Source organism: Grampus griseus (assembly GCF_964374135.1).
Source record: "Grampus griseus genome assembly, chromosome: 5".
Classification (NCBI taxonomy): Eukaryota; Metazoa; Chordata; class Mammalia; order Artiodactyla; family Delphinidae; genus Grampus; species Grampus griseus.
Genome location: NC_138998.1, coordinates 60,199,610 through 60,224,348, shown reverse-complemented (window position 1 = coordinate 60,224,348; position 24,739 = coordinate 60,199,610). Strand labels below are relative to the sequence as shown.

At 38.5% G+C, this 24,739-nt stretch overlaps 1 protein-coding gene across 1 annotated transcript in view; it reads left to right on the top strand.

Moving 5' to 3' along the window:
• The window catches only part of MCF2L2 (MCF.2 cell line derived transforming sequence-like 2), a gene marked incomplete at both ends in the record, with an annotated part of 213,807 nt that overhangs the window by 42,136 nt on the left and 146,932 nt on the right, over nucleotides 1-24,739 (top strand). The window contains 2 exons of the mRNA XM_082655291.1: nucleotides 17,766-17,856; nucleotides 20,857-20,976. Of these exons, the coding sequence (XP_082511417.1) occupies nucleotides 17,766-17,856; nucleotides 20,857-20,976 (211 nt within the window). The remainder of the gene's footprint in view (nucleotides 1-17,765; nucleotides 17,857-20,856; nucleotides 20,977-24,739) is intronic.

Here is a 24,739-nt window from a genome sequence, read left to right as displayed (position 1 = left end):
GACAAGGAAAACAAAAGCAAAAATAAACAACTGGGACTACATCAAACTAAAAAGCTTTTGCACAGCAAAGGAAACTATCAGTAAAACAAAAAGGCCACCTACTGAATGGAAGAAGATATTTGCAAATGATATATCTGATAAGGGGTTAATTCTCCAAAATATACAAAAAACTCATGTAATTCAACATCAAAAAACAAACAACCTAGTTAAAAAATGGGCAGAGGATCTGAATAGATATTTTTCCAGGGAAGATAAGCAGTTGGCCAACAGGCACATGAAAAGATGCTCAACATCACTACTCATCAGGGAAATGCAAATCAAAACCACAGTGAGATATCACCTCACATCTATCAGAATGGCTATTATCAAAAATACAAAAAAAATAACAAGTGTTGGTGAGGATGTGGAGGAAAGATTTTTATTTTATTTTATTTTTTATATCGAAGTATACTTGATTTACAATGTTGTGTTAGTTCCTGGTGTACAGCAAAGTGATTCAATGTTGTAGCTCTGCTGTTGAGCTATCACAGCAGAGTTCAGTAATTGAGGCAGAGACCATATGGCCTGCAAAGCCTAAAATATTTACTCTGGTTCTTTACAGAAAAAGTATGATGACTTTTAAGCTAGAATATTCGGACTGATAATACTTAGTGGAGATTATTACTAAATTTAATGCAGTTGGGCTTCCCTGGTGGCACAGTGGTTAAGAATCTGCCTGCCAATGCAGGGGACACGGGTTCGAGCCCTGGTCCAGGAAGATCCCACATGCTGCGGAGCAACTAAACCCGTGCGCTACAACTACTGAGCCTGTGCTCTAGAGCCTGCGAGCCACAACTACTGAGCCCGTGTGCCACAACTACTGAAACCCATGTGCCTAGAGCCCGTGCTCCACAACAAGAGAAGCTACTGCAGTGAGAAGCCTGTGCACTGCAACGAAGAGTAGCCCTTGCTTGCCGCAACCAGAGAAAAGTCCATATGCAGTAACGAAGACCCAATGCAGCCAAAAATAAATAAAATAAACAAATTTTAAAAAATTTAATGCAATGTTTATCATCCCACTTAAGTTGTAAAGATTATTCAGTCAGGGCTTCCCTGGTGGCGCAGTGGTTGAGAGTCCGCCTGCCGATGCAGGGGACACGGGTTCGTGCTGTGGTCTGGGAAGATCCCACATGCTGCGGAGCGGCTGGGCCCGTGAGCCATGGCCGCTGAGCCTGTGCGTCCAGAGCCTGTACTCTGCAATGGGAGAGGCCACAACGGTGAGAGGCCCGCATACCGCAAAAATAAATAAATAAATAATGCCTAGAGTCCTTTAATGTTTAATATTGTGGACTAACTATGAATCCTCCTTCCCTATCATTTTCAGGCTTTCTTAAAATAGTAAGTAATAAATAGTAAAAAGTCATGTAATAATTAGTAAATAAGTAAATAGTATAAATAATAAAATAAATAGTAGACAATATGGTCATCCCTTGGTATAAACAGGGGATTGGTTCCAAGACCCTTGAGGATACCTAAATTTGCTCATGCTCAAATCCCTTATACAAAATTGCACAGTACAGTCAGCCCTCTGTATCCACAGATGCGGAACCTACATATATGGAGGGCCAGTTGTACTTGTTGATTTACTACTGTGCATTTATATCTTTCTTTACTCTCATCCTTCAAGTTCTTCTACCTATATTCCAATTTCTTTCCATTACTAAGATTTATAATGTATTTTACATCTTACTATATATGTTTTTTTCTTTGATTATAGGTTGATCCTAAATAATAGAAAGCAGTAGAATGCATTTATATATGTAATATAATTGGACGTCTAGAGTGAGAGATGTAATCCTAAGTCATTAAACCTGTGCCACTCAAAGGAGAATGCTATAAATGTTAAGGTAAAATAGGTTCTCTTTTCTCATACTCCATGGGTTGCTCACAACCATGCCACAATTTAATTCATTTCAGACTTGGACAATGACTTTTTATATACCTTTTCCCCTAGCATTTCTAATTGCCTTTCTTTTTTTTCTCTTGTTTATAGAATGGCATATATCTATTGCATTATTAATATCTTATGGATTCTTTATCATAGAATTTGTCTAATGCATACATTAGACAAATTCTTTTGAGCTTCTCTGAGCTACTCTTATAATTCAAGGTGGTTGCTGTGTAAACCACCTGCTACAGGCTGTCAACCTGGGGTTGCTTTTTATTCTGTCTCTGGGAAGGTCATTCATTCTTTTTGGGATTTCATTTTCATTAAAAAAAACTTTCAAATTATTTCTTTTGTAGAAAGGGTGTATGGTAAGTGAATCTTACAAGATCTTGAATGTCAGAAAATGGCTCACTTTGACCTCACACTTGTCTGACAGTCTGAGTATGGAATTTATGTAAAATAACATTCATCCGTTGATTTCTGGCATTCAGTGTTACTGATAAAAGGTTGATCCTTGTAACAAGGATCTGAGTCTTCATAGGTAAGCTGCTTCTTTCTCCCCATAGGAAACTTTTGTGGTTTTTTCTTTATGTTTTGCAGGTTTGAAATTTCAAACTTTTTCTTTCATTCTGCTGGGCCTTTGAACAGAAGAGTCAAGTCTCTCTTAGGCTTAGAATTTTTTTTTCTGTCATTTCTTTGCTTATTTCTTTCTTGCAACTCTGTTTTCTGCTTCTGGAACTCAAATTAGAGGGACATTACATCTTCTGAATCTCTCCTCTGTGTTTTTAACTTCCTTTTGTATTTTTCATCTATCACTTTACATTTTAATATGTGTATATATGGTATATGTCATATACAATACATATATATATATATATATATATAAAAATTGTCAGTTCATGTCTTTGCTCTTTTTTCCCATTGAGTTTTCTATCTTTATCTTCCTGTCACTTTTAAGAATTCTTTATGGATTAGGGATATTAGCCCTTTATCTGTGATGTATGTTCCATATATTTTCTCTCAGTTTTTCGTTTGTCCTTTAACTCTGCTTAGGATATTTTTTGCCATGTGAAATTTTTATGTCATCAAATATATCAGTGTTTCTTTTATTGCATCTGGATTTTGAGTCATTGTCAGAAAACTTTTGTATACCTGGGTTATAGAGGAATTCACCCAAGCTTTCTTGTAATACAGTATGATTTCACTTTTTACAGTTAGCCCTGATACAGTTGGTGTTTATTTCTATGTGTGGTATGAAGTATAGATCTAAGTTTATCTTTTCCCAAATGGCTATTCAGTTATCGTAACACCATTAATTTTAAAAGCTCATCTTCACTTCAGTAATTTGAGAGCCAATTGGTCTGCCTATTCATAAGTGAGTAATATACTATTTTAATTATGAGGAGTTAAATATTTTTAATATCTTCTAGGATTAATTCCCCCTCCCCTCCCAGGTCCTTAAGCTTTACTTTTTTCATGTTTTCCTACTATTCTTTCTTGTTTTCTTTCTATGTCTATCTCCATTAAAAAAAAGAAAAAGAAAAAGAAAGCTTGTTGGTCTTGTCATTGAGACTGTTAAATTTATAAATTTACTCAGGAAAAAGTGACATATATATGGTGTTAAAATCATCCTATCAAGAAAAAGAAAAGTCTTTCCATGTGTTAAAATCTACTTTTGTGTCTTTTAGGAGTGTTTAAAATTTTCCTGACATAGTTTTGTATATTTATGTTAAGCTTATTCCTAAGTATTTTATGTTTGTTGCTATTGTAAATGGGATAGCTCTACCATCATATCCATTAACTGGTAATTTTATCTGGTACTGAATTAGGTTTAGGTATCGTTGTCATACTTGCTTCATAAATAGCATTTTGAAGTTTTCTTTCAGTTTTTAGGCTTGGAAACTATTTTTGTGGCATTGGGACTTTATACAGTCATTGATGATGTCAATTCCCCTGTGAAATTCCCCTGTGAATCTAGGACTTGATAACTTTATTTCCTCTATGGACATTGGTCTGTTTAAGCTTTACATTTCTAATGAGATCAATTTTGGTAAACTGTATTTTCCTAGGAAATTACCTATTTTTGTCTTGGTTTTTAAGTTTCTTTGCATAGAGGTATGCAAAGTAATTTTCCTAAAACAAATTTTCTTGTGTTTCAGTGGTTATTTTCCCTTTGCTATTTCTTAGTTTATCCGTGCTTTGTCCTTTTTTCCCCCCCTTGATTAAGTGAGTTAGTGGCTTATTTATTTTGTTAATTTAAAAAATGGGATTCTGAAAACATAGGAAAAACACTCTTTGACATAAACCACAGGGCTTCCCCGGTGGCGCATTGGTAGACATAAACCACAGCAAGATCTTTTTTGACCCACCTCCTAGAGTAATGGAAATAAAAACAAAAATAAACAAATGGGACCTAATGAAACTTCAAAGCTTTTGCACAGCAAAGGAAATCATAAACAAGACAAAAGACAACCCTCAGAATGGGAGAAAATATTTGCAAATGAAACAACAGACAAACGGTTAATCTCCAAAATATACAAACAGCTCATGGAGCTCAATTTCAAAAAACAAACAATTCAATTAAAAAATGGGTGGAAGACCTAAATAGACATTTCACCAAAGAAGACATACAAATGGCCAAGAGGCACATAAAAAGATGCTCAACATCACTAATTATTAGAGAAATGTAAATGAAAACTACAGTGAGGTATCACTTCACACCGGTCAGAATGACCATTATCAAAAAATCTAGAAACAATAAATGCTGGAAAGGGTGTGGAGAAAAAGGAACCCTCCTGCACTGTTGGTGGGAATGTAAATTGATACAGCCACTATGGAAAACAGTATGGAGGTTCCTTAAAAAACTAAAAATAGAACTACCATATGACCCAGCAATTCCACTACTGGGCATATACCCTGAGAAAACCATAATTCAAAAAGAGACATGTACCGCAATGTTCATTGCAGCACTATTTACAATAGACAAGACATGGAACCAACTTAAATGTCCATCGACAGATGAATGGATAAAGAAGATGTGGCACATATATACCATGGAATATTACTCAGCCATAAAAAGAAAGGAAATTGAGTTATTTGTAGTGAGGTGGATGGACCTAGAGTCTGTCATACAGAGTGAAGTAAGTCAGAAAGAGAAAAACAAATACTGTATACTAAAGCATATATATGGAATCTGAAAAAAAAAATGGTACTGATGAACCTAGTTTCAGGGCAGGAATAAAGAGGTAGACATAGAGAATGGACTTGAGGACCCAGGGGATGGGGGAGGGGGAGGCTGGGGCGAAGTAAGAGTAGCATCGACATATATACACTACCGAATGTAAAATAGCTAGTGGGAAGCAGCAGCATAGCACAGGGAGATCAGCTTAGTGCTTTGCGATGACCTAGAGAGGTGGGATGGGGAGGGTGGGAGGGAGGCTCGTGGAGGAGGGGATGTGGGGATGTATGTGTGCATATGGCTGATTCCTTTTGTTGTACAACAGAGGCTAACACAGTATTGTGAAGCAATCATACTCCAATAAAGATCTATTTAAAAACTGGGATTCTGAAAAGGATGGAGAAATGGCAATGGTGATTGGGTAGGCTGTTAGCAATGTCTTCCACAATAAAAATCCTATTAGATATCAAAATAAATAAATAAATAAATAATAAAAAAATTAACAATGGGATTCTGGTTTTTTAATTAGATCAATTGGCTTTTCTCTTTTCTACCTTATTCACTCTGCCTTTCTCTTTAATATCTTCTTCATTGTGCTTTCTTTTGGGTTGCTTTTTTTTTTTCTCATTTTTTGAGTTGAAAGTTTTTTCTCATTTTTTGAGTGTTATGAATTTTCTTGATCACTGCTTTGAATGTAGCCCATAAATTCTGATATGTAGTTTTGCATTGGCCAAAAAGTTCGTTTGGGTTTTGCTGTAAGATTGTACAGAAAAACCCGAACGAACTTTTTGGCCAACCCCCAATATTTTCATTATCACTGTATTTTAGCAATTCTCTAATTATGTTTTATATTTCTCCCTGACTGAAGAGTTGTTTAATAGAAGGTTTTTAAAATTTCAGGTGTTTTCTTTGTAGCCCTATATCATGACTAATTTTTGTGGATGTTCCATGTGTGCTTGAAAAGAAGATGAATCCTGTATTATCAGGAGATAAAGTCCAATACATTTCAATTAGCTCTTCCTTTTTGATTATGTTTTAGGTATTCTATAACCTTATTGATATGTTGTCTATTCTGTCTTGTACTGAACGTGGTGTATTAAAATCTCCTATGTAAAATGTATTTCTGTCTGTTTCCTTGTATCTCCTGTAGTTTCTGCTTTAAAAAACTGGTTATTAGGGTATTTGGAGCATAGATATTTATGACTGTTATATCTCCATTGTGAATTGTGACTTTTAGCATTAACAAGTGTTTCTTGTGATGTTTAATGCTTTATGGCTTAAATTCTACTTTGATACCAAGACTGAAACCCCTTGCTATTGTTTCCATTTACCTAGTACACTTTTGCCAATTCCTTTATTTTTAGCCTTTCTGAATTACTTTGTTCTAGATCTTTTTCTTGGATATAGTATATAGTCGGTTTTTACTTTGTAAGTCAAATTGAAAATCTTTTTCTTATATTAAGTGCATTAAGCCTGTTCATATGACTGATATATTTGATCTCAATTTTGTCATTATTTATTTTTTAATTAATTTTTATCAGAGTATAGTTCCTTTACAATGCTGTGTTAGTTTCTGTTCTACAGCAAAGTGAATCAGTTACACGTATACATATATCCACGCTTTTTTAGATTTCCTTCCCATTTAGGTCACCACAGATCATTGAGTAGGGTTACCTGTGGTAAACAGTATGTTTTCATTAGTTATCTATTCTATACCTAGTAGTGTATATATGTCAATCCCAATCTTCCAATTCGTCCCACCCCCATAAAATAGCAACATATATTTCATGTTATAACTACTAGGTGTATTATGTTATATTTACTGTATTTCTCTACATGATATGTTTTCTTTCCTTTTTAATTTTTTAACTTCTTTTGATATTTAGAAAGATTTGTGATTTTGTTCTTGTATTTATGCCTTTTTAATGCCCTTAGTCCCTTTTCTAAAATATAACAATTTACTATCTGGTTTTTTAGTTTTCAGTAATATCCATTGATTCCCACCTGTTGCTTATTACAACAATCAATGAACTTATTCTTTTCTCTCCCCTTCTCCTTTTTCCTTCTATCTTTTAACTTGGATTATTTCTATATCTTATTTTCCTACCATGGTTAGTATTAGACTTACGATTAAATATGTTAAATTAATCCCTTTGCTGCAGTTTCCCCAAGTTCTCTCTTAATTGGATGAAGGACAATCTTACTAGATTCTTCAAAAGGGGCTTATAGATACAGAATTCCCTGAGTTTTTTTTTTTACATGTTTATAACTGTTTTTCTATTGCCTTAATACTTGAAAGCCAGCTTGTCAGGATAAAAAATTCTTGGTTCACACATTTTCTTCATGAATTGTTGTAGAATGTTGCTCCATTCTCTCCATGATTTGTATACTACTTTAGAAAAGTATGGTGCCTGTCTGTTTCTCGTCTCCTGGTAAATTATTTGATCTCTTTCCTAGAGGTGCTTAGAATTTTTACTTTAAGCCTAACAGTTTTACTAGGATATGTCTCAGAGTTGATTGTTTCAGATCAGTTTTCCCAGGTGCCTGCTAGTCCTTTTCAGGTTTATGTAGAATCAGGTCATTTATTGTTTATGGAAAGTTTTCTTGTATTATGCTTGTAAGTATTATTTCTGTTCCTTTGTTTTACTTTTAGTCTTATGGACTCCAGTTAAAAATATGTTGCTTCTTTTTCAGTCTGGCCTGTTTCCACCACTTTCTTTCTCACCTTTGTTATTGTTTCCTTTTTTTTTTTTCATTTTCATTCACTTGTTTGTTTTCTTTATGCTATTTACTGTCCCTTATTAAACTTTTGTTCACATATGTTATTGCTTGGTATCTTGTTATTTAGACTCCATTTCTCATATGATTTTGCTTCTCCTTTTATTTTTCTGACTTCAATCAGAAAAATTTTCTGACTTTATTTCTTCGTTTCTTTACATATTAGAAAAGTCCTATTTCTGTTCTTGGTTTTTGAGTTTCTTATTTAAAGTGTCACCTGTACCCCATCCCCTACATGATTGTTTATAGACATGTAATTCAGTTTGGAGAGCTGTTACAGCTTTTTGTCTGCTTAATGACTAATTTTTTGAAAGAATTTTCATTATCTAAAAAGTTTTTTAATAGACTTTTTTAAAGTTTGCAGCAAAATTGAGTGGAAATTTCAGATATTTCCCATATACTCCCTGCCCCCCCCCCACACCCAACCTCCCCATTAACATCCAGCACCAGAGTGGTACATTTGTTACCACTGATGAACCTACATTGACACATCATTAACCCCCAGAGTCCATAATGTATATTAAGGTTCAGTCTTGGTGTTCTACGTACTTTGGGTTTGGACAAATGTATGTTGACATGTATCCACCATTATAGTATCATACAGAATAGTTTCACTGCCCTAAAAATCCTCTGTGCTCCACCTGTTCATCCGTCCCATGCTCCCACCCCCAACCCCTAGCAACCACTGATTTTTACTGTCTCCATAGTTTTGCAGTGTGCACAATGTTATGTAGTTGTAATCATACAGTATATAGCCTTTTAAGACTGACTTCTTTCACTTAGTAATATGCATTTAAGTTTCTTCCATGTCTTTTCATGACTTGACAACTCATTTCTTTTTATTACTGAATAATGTTTTGCTGTCTGGATATACTACAGTTTATCCATTCACCTACTGAAAGAAATCTTGGTTGCTTCCAAGTTTTGACAATTATGAATAAGGCTGCAGTAAACATCCATATGTGAGGTTTTGTGTGGACATAAGTTTTCAACTTATTTAGGTAAATACCAAGGAGTACACTTGTTGGATTACATGGTATGAGTATGTTTAGTTTTGTAAGAAACTGCCAGATAGTATTTCAAAGTGACTGTACCACTTTGAATACCCACCAGCAATAAATGAGAGTTCCTGTTCCTCCACATCCTTGCCAAAATTTGGTATTGTCAGTATTTAGGATTTTGGTCATTCTAATAGATGTACAGTAGAATATCATTGTAGTTTTAACTTGCAATTTCCTAATGACATATGTTGTTAAACATCTTTTCATATGCTTATTTTCCACCTGAATATATTCTTTTGTGAGGTATCTGTTTTGGGTTTTTGCCCAGTTTTTAATTGGGTGGTTTGTTTTCTTATTGTTAAATTTTAAAAGTTCCTTGTATTTTGGATAATGGTTCTTTATCCAATATGTCTTTTGTAAATATTTTCTTTAAAAAAAATTTGTGGTTTGTCTCCTCATTCTCTTGAAGTTAAAAAGTTTTGATTCTTATTCTCTTTTTTTCCCCTTTATAGTAGACTTATATAGATGAATACTGCTTGCATCTTTGCAATTACTAAACAGGTTTGGTGGTTTGGGGTGGTTTATAAGATTCCTAGTTCAAGAACACCATCTTTTGTTAGTATAGCTAAATATAGTTTCTTTTATTGGTGGACTTAAAAAACTTTTTTTGGAAGTTAAGGGGAAGGGTGTGTATCCTTGATTTTTTTTTTTTTTTTTTTTTTATCTTGCAGGATGCTAAATTTTATCTCTTGGTTCTTTTTGTGTTTACCACACAGTTACCACCTCTCCTTTCATCTCCTTTTCTCTCCCAGAAGGCTTGTCTTTCCAACACTGCCTCTTTGAGTCTTTCTCTAGTCAGTACCCTGAGGTATGAGGACTCTTTTCAGTATCTTTGCACTTAGGGTGAACTTTTCTTTTCTGGGAATGATTTTATCTCCATCCCCTCTTTTCTTGACTCTCCCTATGTATTAATCAGAGTTCTCCAGAGAAACAGAACCAATAAGATATATATATATATATATATATATATATATATATATATATATAAAATGATTAATTTTATGAGTCAACCTGATTGGGCTAAGGGATGCCCATTTAGCTGGTAAAACATTATTTTTGGATGTGTCTACGAAGATATTTCTGGAAGAGATTAACATTTGAATTCATGAACTGAGTAAAGCAGATTGCCCTCCCCAATGTGAGTGGGTATCATCCAATCCATTGAGTGCCTGAATAGAATAAAAAAGCAGAGTAAGGGTGAATTCTCTCTCTACTTGAGCTTGGACATCCATCTTTTCTTGCCCCTGGATATCAGTGCTCATGGTTTTTGGGCTTTCAGACTCAGATCAGGCTTTAGATCATCAGTTCCTCCATTCTCTGGCCTTGAACTTGGATTGAGTTACACCACTAGCATTTCTGGTTCGTTAGCTTGCAGATGGCAGATCATGGGACTTTTCGGTCTCCATAACTGCATGAGCCAATTCTTATAATAAATCTCTTTTTGATATATATCAATATATACCTTATTGGTTCTGTTTCTCTAGAGAACCCTGATATATAGATATAGATGTAGGTATAGATTTATTATAATGCATTGGCTTATCCAATTATGGAGGCTGAGAAGTCTCACAATCTGCCCTCTGCAGACTGGAGACCCAGGAAGGCCAGTGGTGTAGTTTGAAGGCCTAAAAGCCAAAGAGCCAATTTTGTAGATTTCAGTCCTCGTCTGAAGGCCTGAGAATCAGAAGCACTGAGGGCAGAAGATCCATGTCCCAGCTCAACACTCAGACCGAGAGAGAGCATGAATCCCCTCTTCCTTCAAATTTTTGTTCTATTCAGGCCCTCAGTGGGTTGGATGATGCCCACCCACGTTGGGGAGGGTATTCTGGACAAACCAGGAGGGTTGGTCGCCCTACATTTGACTCAGTCTTATGGCAATGCAGTAAAATTTCAGTTAATTAAATATTTTCTATTCCTAGCTTACTGAAAAAGGCAAATCATAGAAAATATATTAATATTAGAGCTTAATTAAGAAAACATGTACCATATCAACCACAAAACTGGTATTTTGGGGTCAGAACACATTTACCTCAATCTCTTACACTCATATATTTATACTTAGTCATATTCAAATTTTGACTCATCAAAAATTCAATTATATTTGTTACAGAGGAGTTACTAAGACTGGAAATGAAGGAATATAGTGTGAAAAGATTTTCCACACTAAGAGACTGTGGGTTTTGTGGCTTGAGCATTGCTCTTGGAGTCAGAAGATTTGAATCTTGGCTCCGCACATAGTGTGTGACTTTGGACAAGTTATTATTATGTTTTAATCACCTTTGAGGGTGATTTTCCTAATTTATAAAGTGGAAATATTATCACCAACCTGGTTGTGAGGATTTTATTAAATAGTATTCATGCAGCTAATCTATCATAGGACCTTAGTGTTCAAAAGAACAATAGGGATTAAAACAGCCAACTGTTCCCTAAAGAAATGTGTTGTCTAGAAACCCCATTTCCTGTGCATTTGGTTTAGTTGAGGTTTTGACCCTTTTGTTGAGCCAGATAGGGTGGAAAAATAAACCCCTCAGTAGTTGATATTACTGCATGTTTTTTAGAATGTATTCCTTATGGGAGGGGCTCTATTCAAAATCATTGTCATGATTCATTAACTCTTTTTTCTGAATTATGGCCGTACACAACTGTGGCCTGTACACAGTTGTGTCAGGAGACACAGTCATTTATGTACACAGGTATTTTCCCAGCAGATCGCACCCTGTTTACCCAGATGCTCTGGTCTTGGGCCTTGGTCTGCAGGGAACTGAGAAGAGCCTTGTTGTGAGGGACATTTGCCCTTGGTTTGGCTGGGGAAGCCACCTATGCTGGCAGCTGTTTATTTCATAGATCAAAGAACATCCTGTGTTTACATACTATATTATATTGCTGAGCCTCTCCCAGCTCCATCTTGCTGAAGAGCCCTAGATGCTCCCTTAGAACATTGAATTGAATAATTATTTGTTTTAAAGAAAAAAGAAAAGAAATAGAAAACACCAGTAACAGCAAAATATACAAAATAAAACTGCCACAAGATACAGGCACATCTGTTGTGAGAAAAAAATTGAAGGGGAGCCATGGGGTGGGGTTAAGAGTGTAAGCATTGCTATCAGAGAGCTCTGAGTTTGAAATCCAGTTTTGCTAGTGTGATATCAAGCAAGTTATTTTATTTCTATCAGTCTTTGTTTCCTCATCTGTAAAATGGAGATAACAGTATCTATTTCATGAGATTAAGATTAAAAAATAAAGATGCCTGATAAATGATAGGAGCTGAAGATTAAAGTAGCTGTTGTCTGAAATTATTGTTGTTATTGATGTTGGTTTGTTTTTGCTGTACTACAGAACTGTTTTGGTCATTGTTGTATGCCCTTTGATCAGTGCCTGACACCTATTGTGCACTTGATAAGTATGGATCGTTGTTTTTAAGTTGTATAATACTTTTCCTTTTTCACAACTTGAATTTATTTAATTCCTTGGGTTTTTAAGCTAAGTTATAATTTACATAAAGTATACACATCTCAACTGTATAGCTCGATGAATATTTACCTGTCTATGCATCATGTAACAACCACCCAGATGAGGGTATAGAATATTTCTGTGAAGGTTTCCTCCTGCTTCTTTTCTATCAATATCTGCACTCCTACCCCTTCCCTCCCCCAAGGAAACCACTATTATGATTTTATTATCGTTGATTAGAAAAAAAAAATATTTGGAAGCTAAGCAACCACCTCTAAATAATCCATAAACTAAAGAAGAAATCATAAAGGAAATTAGAAAACACTTTTAGCTGAACAATAATGAAAACAATATATCAACATTTACATGATGTAGCTAAAGCAGTGTTTAGGAGAGAATTATAGCTTTAAATACTTATGATGGAAGATAGGAAGATAGGAAAGATCAGTGGTACAATCTTCTACCTTAAGAAGTTAAAAAAATACAATGGCAGTTAAACCCAAAGAAAAGAAAAGGATTGGAAAGAAAGAGAGAGAGGAAAGAAGGAAGGAAGGAAGGGAGGAAGGAAGGAATGGAGGGATGGAGGGAGGGAGGGGGGAAGGAAATGAAAAATAAAACAGAATAATAGAGTTCCAATTTAATTCCATGGTGATCAGAAATACAACCTGTATGATTGCAGTTCTTTAAAATGTGTTGAAATTTGCTTCGTGGCCTAGGATAATGGACTATTTGATGGATGTCCCGTGTCCTTCTAAAAAGAATGGACGCTGAGTTCTTCAAAGTCAAGTCTATATCCTTGCTGATTTTTTGGCTGTTCGTTCTATCAGTTATTAGGAGAGAAGTGTTAAAATCATTAACTTTGATTGTGGATTTAACTATTTTTCTTTTAGTTCTATAAATTTTTATTAATGTATTTTGAATCAATGTTACTTCATACATACACATTTAGGATTGTTATATCTTCCTAATAAACTATTTATTTATTTTTATATATTTCTTTATTGGATTATAATTGCTTTACAATGTTGTGTTAGTTTCTGCTGTACAACAAAATGAATCAGCTATATGTATACCTATATTCCCTTCCTCATGAGCCTCCCTCCCACCCTCCCCATCCCACCCCACTAAGTCTTCACAAAGCACAGAGCTGATCTCTCTGTGCTATACCGCAGCTTCCCACTAGCTATCTATGGACTTTTTTATTTTTATTTTTTTTTGCGGTACGCGGGCCTCTCACTGTTGTGGCCTCTCCCGTTGCGGAGCACAGGCTCTGGATGCGCAGGCTCAGCGGCCATGGCTCACGGGCCCAGCCGCTCCGCGGCATATGGGATCCTTCCTCCCAGACCGGGGCACGAACCCGTGTCCCCTGCATTGGCGGGCGGACTCTCAACCACTGAGCCACCAGGGAAGCCCTGACTTTTTTATTTTTATGAATCATTTATCTCTGCCAACACTCCCTCTCTTTGACCCTACTTTTTCTAATATTAATATAGCCACACTGGCTTTCTTATGATTACTGACTGCATGGCATATCTTTTACCATCCTCTTTCTTTTAATGTATCTGTCTTTATGTTTAAAGTGTAATCACTATCTCTTGTAATCAGTATTTTCACCCTGACACTATTTGCCTTTTTAATGGAGTCATATAGAACATTTCCAGTTAATGTGATTACTGAGATTGGTTGTGTTTAAATTTACCATCTTGCTATTTGTACCATCTGTGACTTGTTCCTTTATTCCTCCTTTCCTGCCATATTAGTCTGCTCTGGCTGCCATAACAAAATACCATAGACTGCTGGCTTAACCAACAGAAATTTCTTTTCTCATGGTTCTGGAGGTTAGAAGTCAAAGATCAAGGTTTCAGCTGATTCCGTTTCTGGTAAGGCTCTCTTTCTGACTGCTGACAGCTGTATTCTTAACAGTGTTCTCACATGGCAGAGGGAGCTCTGGTGTCTCTTCCTCTTCTTGTAAGGGCACCAGCCCTGTTGAATTAGGACTCCACACTTATGACCTTATTTAACCTTTATCACTTCCTTGCAGGCCCTATCTCCAGTTACAGTCACATTGATAGAGCTTCAACATATGAATTTGAGGGGGACACAATTCAGTCTATAGCACCTGCCCACCCTTGAATCATTCAAATATTTTCAGTATTCCATTTTAACTCTTCTATTAGAAGAGCAATGGTTTCTCTAGTGTTACAGTACATATCATTTTACATATATATTATATTTAATAATACTGTATTATTTTTGCTTTGAATAGTCAATAGTCTTTTAGTGAAATAAAAGCATAGTTGATAATATTTATCCACATACTTAATGTATACAGTGCCCTGTATTCCTTCTTGGAGATTGAGGTTACCATGTGGGATTATTTCCTTTTAGGAACATTCATTTGCCTATTACCAGAGTAATAGGTAAGCCCACCTTCATTTTTTAAAATAGATTGTCAGTGAGTATAGAATTCTAAATGAATAGTTTTTTAGGTCAGTACTCTGAACAGGGACTTCCCTGGTTGCGCAGTGGTTAAGAATCCACCTGCCAATGCAGGGGACATGGGTTCAAGCCCTGGGCCAGGAAGATCCCACATGCCATGGAGCAATTAAGCCTGTGTGCCACGACTACTGAGCCTCTGCTCTAGAGCCTGCGAGCCACAACTACTGAGCCTGCATGCTGCAGCTACTGAAGCCCGCATGCCTAGAGCCTATGCTCCACAACAAGAGAAGCCACCATGATGCGAAGCCCGCACACCGCAACGAAGAGTAGCCCCTGCTCTCTGCAACTAGAGAAAGCCCGCGTGCAGCAACGAAGACCCAACACAGCCATAAATGAATGAATGAATGAATGAATGAATGAATGAATAAATGAATAAATAAAACAAAAAAAATACTCTGAACATATATCATTGGATTGTGGCTTCCATAGTTTGAAAATCAGTGATTATTTTTAATGTTACTCTGAAGGTAATGTATCTTTTTTCACCAGTTGCTTTTAAGAATTTTCTTCTTATCTTTAATTTTCAGCTACTTGGCTCTGATATGTCTAGGTGAGCTTTTCTTTACATTTATCCTGCTTGGTATTGGAAGAGTTGCTTGAATCTGTGAGATGATGTCGTTGATCAGATATGGAAATTTCTTCATTATTTTTTCAAGTATTGTTTCTATAACGTACACTCTCTCCTCTCCTTCTGGGACTTCTGTTCATGTCCCACATCTCCTTTACATTCTTTTCTTTCCATTTTCCCCCTGTGTTTCAGTTTGAATATTTTTAATTGATCTGTCTTATTTCACTTATCCTGTCTTCTGCTGTGTTCAATCTGCTATTAAGCAAATTGAATGAGTTCTTAATTTCAGACATTGATGTTTTGTAATTCTAGAAGGTTCATTTGATTCTTTATTATGGATTATAGTTCTCTGTTGAAATAATGCATCTTTAAAAAACTTTTAATTGAAGTATAGTTGATTTACAATGTTGTGTTAGTTTCTGGTGTACAGCAAAGCAATTCGGTTATACATATATATGCACTGGCAGTTAAAATACTGGTGACTCACCTTAATCTTTTTGAGGCCTGGTTTTAGTTTTGCTTTGGGCAAGTTTATTCCTGTTTTGTCCTTACTCCTGGAGTGTAGCCTTAATCCTGTGGAAACTCCTATGGTGTTTCATTTATCCTAGAGTATGGCCTTTATAGAGTTTCACCTGAATGCCCAGGGTGTTCATCAAAGTCTGCCTCTTCTGGCTGGGCCCAAATACCAGTTGTCTCTCCCCAGAACTATGCAAGCTTCATAATTTCTCATCAGTTCTGACATGTGCAGTTGCTATTCTCTGCCAGACTCCTGGAGTCTCACCCAAAATCATAGAGCCCAGGAGTTGGCTAAGCATTAAAGTGGAATTTCCATGAAAACTTCTGGGGTTTCCTCTCTGAGGCTTCCCCTCTTGACAGCTATGCCCCTCAAATTCCGGCCACAGTTGTATCTTTAATCCCTGATCCCTGCCTCTTCCAACCAGTAGGACCACCCTTCCTTGCACTGTGGCCTGGAGTGGAAAATGTTTCCAGTGAGAGAACCTGGGTCAATGTGGAACTGTGATAATGGGTTGGCCCAATAATGCTTACTTCAGATCAGCTATTTATGTTATCTTGCAGAATTTGCTTAGATCTTCTGCCTTATTTGCATACATATACTTTTTAGGGTAAAGCTCACCTTTTACCCAAATTAGAGAGTTACTGAAGGTTTACTACAGGCCAGCTACTTTTTGTGACCTTGATATTTTTTAATCTTCATGACAAGCACATAAGAAATCATCATAATAGTAGTACTTATACAGTGTTGTCAAGTGTCAGGCATTATTCTGAGCGTCTTATACATCTATACATACTCATTTAATCCTCACATCAACTCTACACTACTCACATCAACTCGACAGGTACTATTATTGTTCCTACTTTACAAATGAGGAGTCTGAGAAACTATAGAGGTTAAGTAACTTTCCTTACCCACAAGTACACAATATATAAGTTCATATTTATATAAAAATTCATGTTTCAAACCTAGGCAGGCTGGCTTCAGAATTAGTGCTCTTAACCACTTCCTTATTGGTAGTATTGGTCTCATCTTACAGATTAGGGAGCAGCGTTCAAGAGGTTAGGTGATGACCCCAAGTCTCAGTGCTAGTAAGAGGCAGCAGTAGGATATGAACCAGATTCCAAAGCCCTTGCTCTTTCTTCCCATAGTTTCTCCCAAAGAGGGAGAAGAAAAATGTTTTCCCTTTTAGGGCTTGAGTTTTAAAAAAATTTGTGAGAATTTTGTGGGGACTTCAGAGGGGACCAAACAGCTATTTTTTTGTTTTTCATGAAGTTGATATCTTCTTGTGCCTATGGTTTTCTGGCCATTTGTGACCAGGCACTGGAAGGGAGTTGTTTTCCCCATTGACGTGTGTTGTTTCTGAACCCCTCTGGGACTGACTCCTAGGGAAGGATGTTGATAGTTCCTTGAATGTCAGTCTTGGAAGTGGAAAGATGGCAGAGCTCAACCTCGAGGTCCTCTGCCTACACTGCGACATGTGGTGCCCGACTGACGTGAGTCCTTGTGGTCGTTGGGTGTTTCATACGTTTGCCAGCGAGAAACAGAGCCATTGAGAGGGTTTGAGACATGAAATATTTCTGTTTTGTGAAGGCTGCCAGGCTCAGATGAGGAGAGGAAGCTGGTTCCTTTATCAGGGAAGTCAGACCCGGTTATCCCCTACTGCCGTGCAGGGTGTTTACACAGCGAGCCTGGAGTGACACGGAGACAGTGGAATTGTTCTGCTGAAGGAGCCCCACAGAACCCATGTGTTTCACTGTGTCTGATACTGACCACACCCTTTTTTGCAGTGTGGAGGCTGCCAGCATCGGATTCGTCATTGTTATCGACAGACGAAGGGACAAGTGGAGCTCCGTAAAAGCATCCTTGACACGAATAGCTGTAAATATTTATTTTTGTGCTCTTATTATAAAGGTCATTTAAATTGTCTATTCAACTATTTCACGTCAAAGTCATGGGGAAGTGGAAGTCATTTTATGCCAAATTTTGGGAAGGTCTTTGTAGCAGAGGCTGTTGTGTCATGTCCATATCCGCTCTGCCACCTGAAGGTCACTTACAGATGATTCCTGAGCATGTCAAAGGCTTCCTGAGTCTGTTTACCTTATTGACCTCTCTGGTCACTGGAGAGGAGTGGGTAGGGAGTGCTGGGAAGTTAACGCTCCAGCAGTGACCTGCAGCTACTGAGTTACGGGCGTTGGTGGATAAATACCCCAGCTTCTGCACCCCTCAGTGGGACAGTTCTGAGGTACGTTCCGTACAGAATTTTGGAAGGTCCTGGCCTTTTCTGCCCGCAGCAGTCCCCCCTCACTGATAACACGGGCTCTCTAGCCATCACTGTCTCACCAGCGCCCCCATACTCCCTAACTCTTTTTCCCGGGATCACCTCCTCAGTAAACTCTTTAGACCCAAATTCTTATCTTAGGGTTTGCTTTGGGGATCACCTAATTTAAGGCAGTCTTCATTTTAGTTTTCAAATTATTTTTTCACAAATTAGAAAGACACTGGCAAAGCCAAAAAAAGTGATACGATAGGTGCTTGCTTTTGGCATTAAATTGCAGAACCTTGGATAGGCTTCCTTTTCCATCTTATTAGTCTGATTTTTACCCCTATTTGTTGCCTTCTGGCAAGTACATGCATCCTTTAGCTGTAGGGACCTCAGACCAGGGAACTCAGCCACATGAGCAGGCAAAGACACCTCAGGGCCAGCCACACCAACATTTCCACCAAAGCATGCCTCCCTGGGGCAGTTGGGACTGGCTGAAGATGATGGGATATGGTAGGATGGTAATGTAGAGGCTGGAATGGAAGAGGGATGTTTGAAGCCTCAGTTATGCCTACTTACAGAAGCAGTCACACATAGGGACATGGACACATACAGAGTCTCTCTCAGATCACTTTGGAGCCTCATCCAGATACACAAATAGTGTCTCAGCTCATTTGTCCTGTCCAGACATAAAAAAATGCAAGGATCTTCTGTTTAGGAACTTGAATTTCAAAGATGAGGGAATGGAAGACTCCCTTCTCTTTGTGCATGGATTGTTTTGTCCCTTTGGTTTAGTTTTTAAATTTTTTAATTTATTTAATTACTTTATTTATTTTTGGCTGTGCTGGGTCTTCCTAGCTGCGTGCGGGCTTTCTCTAGTTGCAGTGAGCGGGGGCTACTCTTCATTGTGGTGCGCAGGCTTCTCATTGTGGTGGCTTCTCCTGTCGCGGAGCACGGGCTCTAGGCGCATGGGCTTCAGTAGTTGTGGCACACGGGCTCAGTAGTTGTGGTCCATGGGCTTAGTTGCTCTGTGGCATGTGGGATCTTCCTGGAGCAGGGCTCAAACCCATGTCCCCTGCAATGGCAGGCAGATTCTTAACCACTGCACCACGAGGGAATTCCCTACCATATTTATTTGAGGGATAACTACAACGACGGTTGATGCCCCGAGGATTTAGACAGTGCCCATGACCATTCCAGAGTTCTGGCCTCCAGAGGGTTGTGGTTTCCCAGGATTCATAGACAATACTTGACTCATCTAATACTTGAGACTAATGTGTCCAAGAATTACATTGATCACCTTTATGTGTGAAAAATCCTATAATGCGGGGATCTGAAAACCTGACTACCAGTCAGAATCTCTTCAGGTGCTTGTTAAAAATACAGATATCTGGACTTTATCCCAGTTCTAATGAATCAGAATATTTCAGGGTAAAGACCAGATTATTATGATTTTTAAAATAAGTTTATTTATTTATTTATTTTTGGCTGCATTGGGTCTTTGTTGCTACGCATGGGCTTTTTCTAGTTGTGGCGAGCGGGAGCTACTCTTTGTTGTGGTGTGCGGGCTTCTCATTGTGGTGTCTTCTCTTGTTGCAGAGCACGGGCTCTAGGCATGCAGGCTTCAGTAGTTGTGGCTCGTGGACTCTAGAGCGCAGGCTCAGTAGTTGTAGCTCATGGGCTTAGTTGCTCCGCAACATGTGGGATCTTCCTGGACCAGGGCTCAAACCCGTGTCCCCTGCATTGGCAGGTGGATTCTTAACCACTGTGCCACCAGGGAAGTCCCAAGACCAGACTATATTTTAACAAGCACTTCAGCAGGTTGTTCTTGAGAACCACTGGAAGAATGGAAAGCCATGAGCGATGGGAGACTTGGATTCCCAATTTTGACACTAAGTTATTACATGAATTTGTTATCTCATTTCTCAGAATCTTACCTCAAGATGAGAACAGTGCTTCCTGAAAGCAACTTAGCAATAAGATGCATTAAGAACCCTTAAAATACTAAATCTTTGACTCAGCAATTTTTCTAGGAAGCTATGCTCTAAAATGTGGATAAAGATTTCATTTTAGTGTTATTTATAATAGTAAAAATATGGAGGAGCCTAAATCACTAGTAATAAGGGATTGGTTAAATAGTACACCCATAAAAATATTTCCAAAGAATTTTTAATAACAGGAATAAAAGCTCATGGTATAATATTAAATTAAAAGGCAGGTTGCAAAATATTTCTACAGGTTGAGTTTAACTACGCTAGATATTTAAGCAGAGAAAATAGCCTAGAAATAATTAAATTGAAATATTAAGAATGGTTATGAAATCATGGGTGGTTTTCTTATTCTAATGTATACTTTTATTAATTTCTCAATTTTTCTATAAAGTGTATAAAATTTTTTTTTAATCAGAAAATCTTTTTGTTTGTTTGGTTTGGTTTTGCTTTTAAGGAGGGGTTTAGATTATGTGACCAGTAAGAGCTCTTTCAGCTGTGAAATCCTGTGAAATATATTCTAATTCTTGGTATCCATGGTGTCCACTTTAACTTTGTCATCTGTAATCTTGGGCAAGAGGAGACCAATGGATGTGACATTTGCCCTGACACTTTTTATGATCCTTCCAGGTAGCATTTCCAGGAAACTTGCAGCTCATATTCATTCTTCGTCCATCCTGCTTTATCCAGAGGACATTCACTGATATTGGCATTAAGTACTATCGAGATGAATTTAAAATGAAAGTGCCGGTAAGCATGACCTTTCTTCTTGTCTGCATTTGTTTAGGGCATGCACAGAAGATGGCATGTGAGCTTGTTTCCAAGGAAGGTAGGATTCCTCAGGCAGAGAGGGAGAGGAGGGCATTCTGGGCAGAGGGAACGGCATGTGTAAGGACATGGAAGCAGGAAGTACACTCTTTATGTGAGGTCCATGGGGAAGCCCCATTCTTGTTGGAAGTACATATAGGATCATATTTTAGAAGAAAAGGTAAGAAACATGGAATATGTCTTAAGTGTAAGGATAAAGGTTCTGGATTTAATTCAGTAGGCAATGGGGATCCAGTGAAGGTTTTTGAGTTGGGGAGTGACTTGGGTAAAGGAGTACTGGAATTATATAAATCCAGTGATGTTATATAAAAGGTGATGTCCAAGACTGTAGAAAGAGATTGAAAAAGGAAGAGAAACTAATAGTATGAGTAAAGAAAAATCAGGATCTAAAATATGGGGGTGACAAATATAGGCAACTGTGAGTAAAAATTAAAACCAACGTTGTGATACATATAAAGGGAAAACAAATTAAAATGACAAGATTAAAAATTTTACCTCTGGAGGAGCTTCAAGATGGTGGAAGAGTAAGATATGGAGATCACCTTCCTCCCCACAAATACATCAGAAATACATCTACATGTGGAACAACTCCTACAGAACACCTACTGAATGCTGGCAGAAGACGTTGGACCTCCCAAAAGGCAAGAAACTCCCCACATACCTGGGTAGGGCAAAAGAAAAAAGAAAAAACAGAGGCAAAAGAATAGGGACGGGACCTGCACCAGTGGGAGGGATCTGTGAAGGAGGAAAGGTTTCCACACACTAGGAAGCCCCTTTGCAGGCGGAGACTGTGGGTGGCAGAGGGGGGAAGCTTCCGAGCCACAGAGGAGAGTGCAGCAACAGGGGTGCGGAGGGCAAAGCAGAGAGATTCCCGCACAGAGGATCGGTGCCGACCAGCACTCACCAGCCCAAGAGGCTTGTCTGCTCACCTGCCAGGACAGGTGGGGGCTGGGAGCTGAGGCTCGGGCTTCGGTCGGATCGCAGGGAGAGGACTGGCAGCATGAACACAGCTTGAAGGGGGCAAGTGCGCCACAGCTAGCCGGGAGGGAGTCCAGGAAAATCTGGAGCTGCTGAAGAGGCAAGAGACTTTTTCTTCCCTCTTTGTTTCCTGGTGTACGAGGAGAGGGGATTAAGAGCGCGCTTAAAGGAGCTCCAGAGACAGGCACAAGCTGCAGCTGTCAGCGCAGACCCCAGAGACGGGCATGAGACATTTAGGCTGCTGCTGTGGCCACCAAGAAGGCTGTGTGCAAGCACAGGTCACTATTCACACCTCCCCTCCCAGGAGCCTGTGCAGCCCACCACTGCCAGGGTCCCATGATCCAGGGACAACTTCCCCGGGAGAATACATGGTGTGCCTCAGGCTGTTGCAATGTCACACTGGCCTCTGCTGCTGCAGGCTCGCCCCGAACTCCGTGCTTTCCCTCCACCCGGCCTGAGTGAGCCAGAGCCCCCGAGTCAGCGGCTCCTTTAACCCCGTCCTGTCTGAGCGAAGAACAGACGCCCTCAGGTGACCTACATGCAGAGTTGGGGCCAAATCCAAAGCTGAACCCCAGGAGCTGTGCCAACAAAGAAGAGAACGGGAAATCTCTACCAGCAGCCTCAGGAGCAGCGGATTAAATATCCACATTCAACTTGATGTACCCTGCATCTGTGGAATACATGAATAGACAACGATTCATCCCAAAATTGAGGAAGTGGACTTTGGGAACAACAATATATATATATATTTTTCCCTTTTTCTTTTTTTGTGAGTGTGTATGTGTATGGTTCTGTGTGTGATTTTGTCTGTATAGCTTTGCTTTAACCATTTGTCCTAGCGTTATGTCTGTCCGTTTTTCTTTTTTTTTTAGTATAGTTTTTAGCACTTGTTATCATTGGGGGGGGTTTTGTTTGGTTTGGTTGCTCTCTTCTTTCTTTCTTTTTTTTTATTACTTAAAAAAATTTTTTTAATAATTATTTTTTATTTTAATAACTTTATTTTATTTTATTTTCTCTTCTTCTTTCTTTCTTTCTTTTTTTTTTTTTTTCCTCCCTTTTATTCTGAGCCGTGTGGACGACAAGCTCTTGGTGCTCCAGCCAGGTGTCAGGGCCGTGCAGCTGAGGTGGGAGAGCCAAGTTCTCAGGACATTGGTCCACAAGAGACCTCCCAGCTCCACATAATATCAAATGGTGAAAATCTCCCAGAGATCTCCATCTCAACACCAAGATCCAGTTCCACTCAATGACCAGCAAGCTCCAGTGCAGAACACCCTATGCCAAACAACTAGCAAGACAGGAACACAACCCTACCCATTAGCAGAGAGGCTGCCTAAAATCATAATAAGGCCACAGACACCCCAAAACACACCACCAGACGTGCACCTGCCCACCAGAAAGACAAGATCCAGCCTCATCCACCAGAACACAGGCACTAGTCCCCTCCACCAGGAAGCCTACACAACTCATGGAACCAACCTTAGCCACTGGGGGCAGAAAGCAAAAACAATGGGAACTACGAACATGCAGTCTGTGAAAAGGAGACCCCAAACACAGTAAGTTAAGTAACATGAGAAGACAGAGAAACACACAGCAGATGAAGGAGCAAGATAAAAACCCACCAGGCCTAACAAATGAAGAGGAAATAGGCAGTCTACCTGAAAAAGAATTCAGAATAATGATAGTAAAGATGATCCAAAATCTTGGAAATAGAATGGAGAAAATACAAGAAATGTTTAACAAGGACCTAGAAGAACTAAAGAGCAAACAAACAGTGATGAACAACACAATAAATGAAATTAAAAATTCTCTAGAAGGGGCTTCCCTCGTGGTGCAGTGGTTGAGAGTCTGCCTGCCGATGCAGGGGAAGCGGGTTCGTGCCCCGGTCTGGAAAGATCCCACATGCCGCCGAGCGGCTGGGCCTGTGAGCCATGGCCGCTGAGCCTGCGCGTCCGGAGCCTGCGCTCTGCAGCGGGAGAGCCCACAACAGTGAGAGGCCCGCGTACGGCAAAAAAAAAAAAAAAAAATTCTCTAGAAGGGATCACTAGCAGAATAACTGAGGCAGAAAAGCGGATAAGTGACCTGGAAGATAAAATAGTGGAAATTATTAAACTACTGCAGAGCAGAATAAAGAAAAAAAAAAATGAAGAAAAGTGAGGACAGTCTCAAAGACCTCTGGGACAACATTAAATGCACCAACATTCGAATTATAGGGGTCCCAGAAGACGAAGAGAAAACGAAAGGGACTGAGAAAATACTTGAAGAGATTACAGTTGAAAACTTCCCTAATATGGGAAAGGAAATAGTTAATCAACTCCAGGAAGCACACAGAGTCCCGTATAGGATAAATCCAAGGAGAAACACGCCAAGACACATATCAATCAAACTATCAAAAATTAAATACAAAGAAAAAATATTAAAAGCAGCAAGGGAAAAACAACAAATTACATACAAGGGAATCCCCATAAGGTTAACAGCTGATCTTTCAGCAGCAATTCTGCAAGCCAGAAGCAAGTGGCAGGACATATTTAAAGTGATGAAGGGGAAGAACCTACAACCAAGATTAGTCTACCCAGCAAGGATCTCATTCAGATTTAACAGAGAAATTAAAATCTTTACAGACAAGCAAAAGCTAAGACAATTCAGCACCACCAAACCAGCTTTACAACAAATGCTAAAGGAACTTCTTTAGGCAGGAAACACAAGAGAA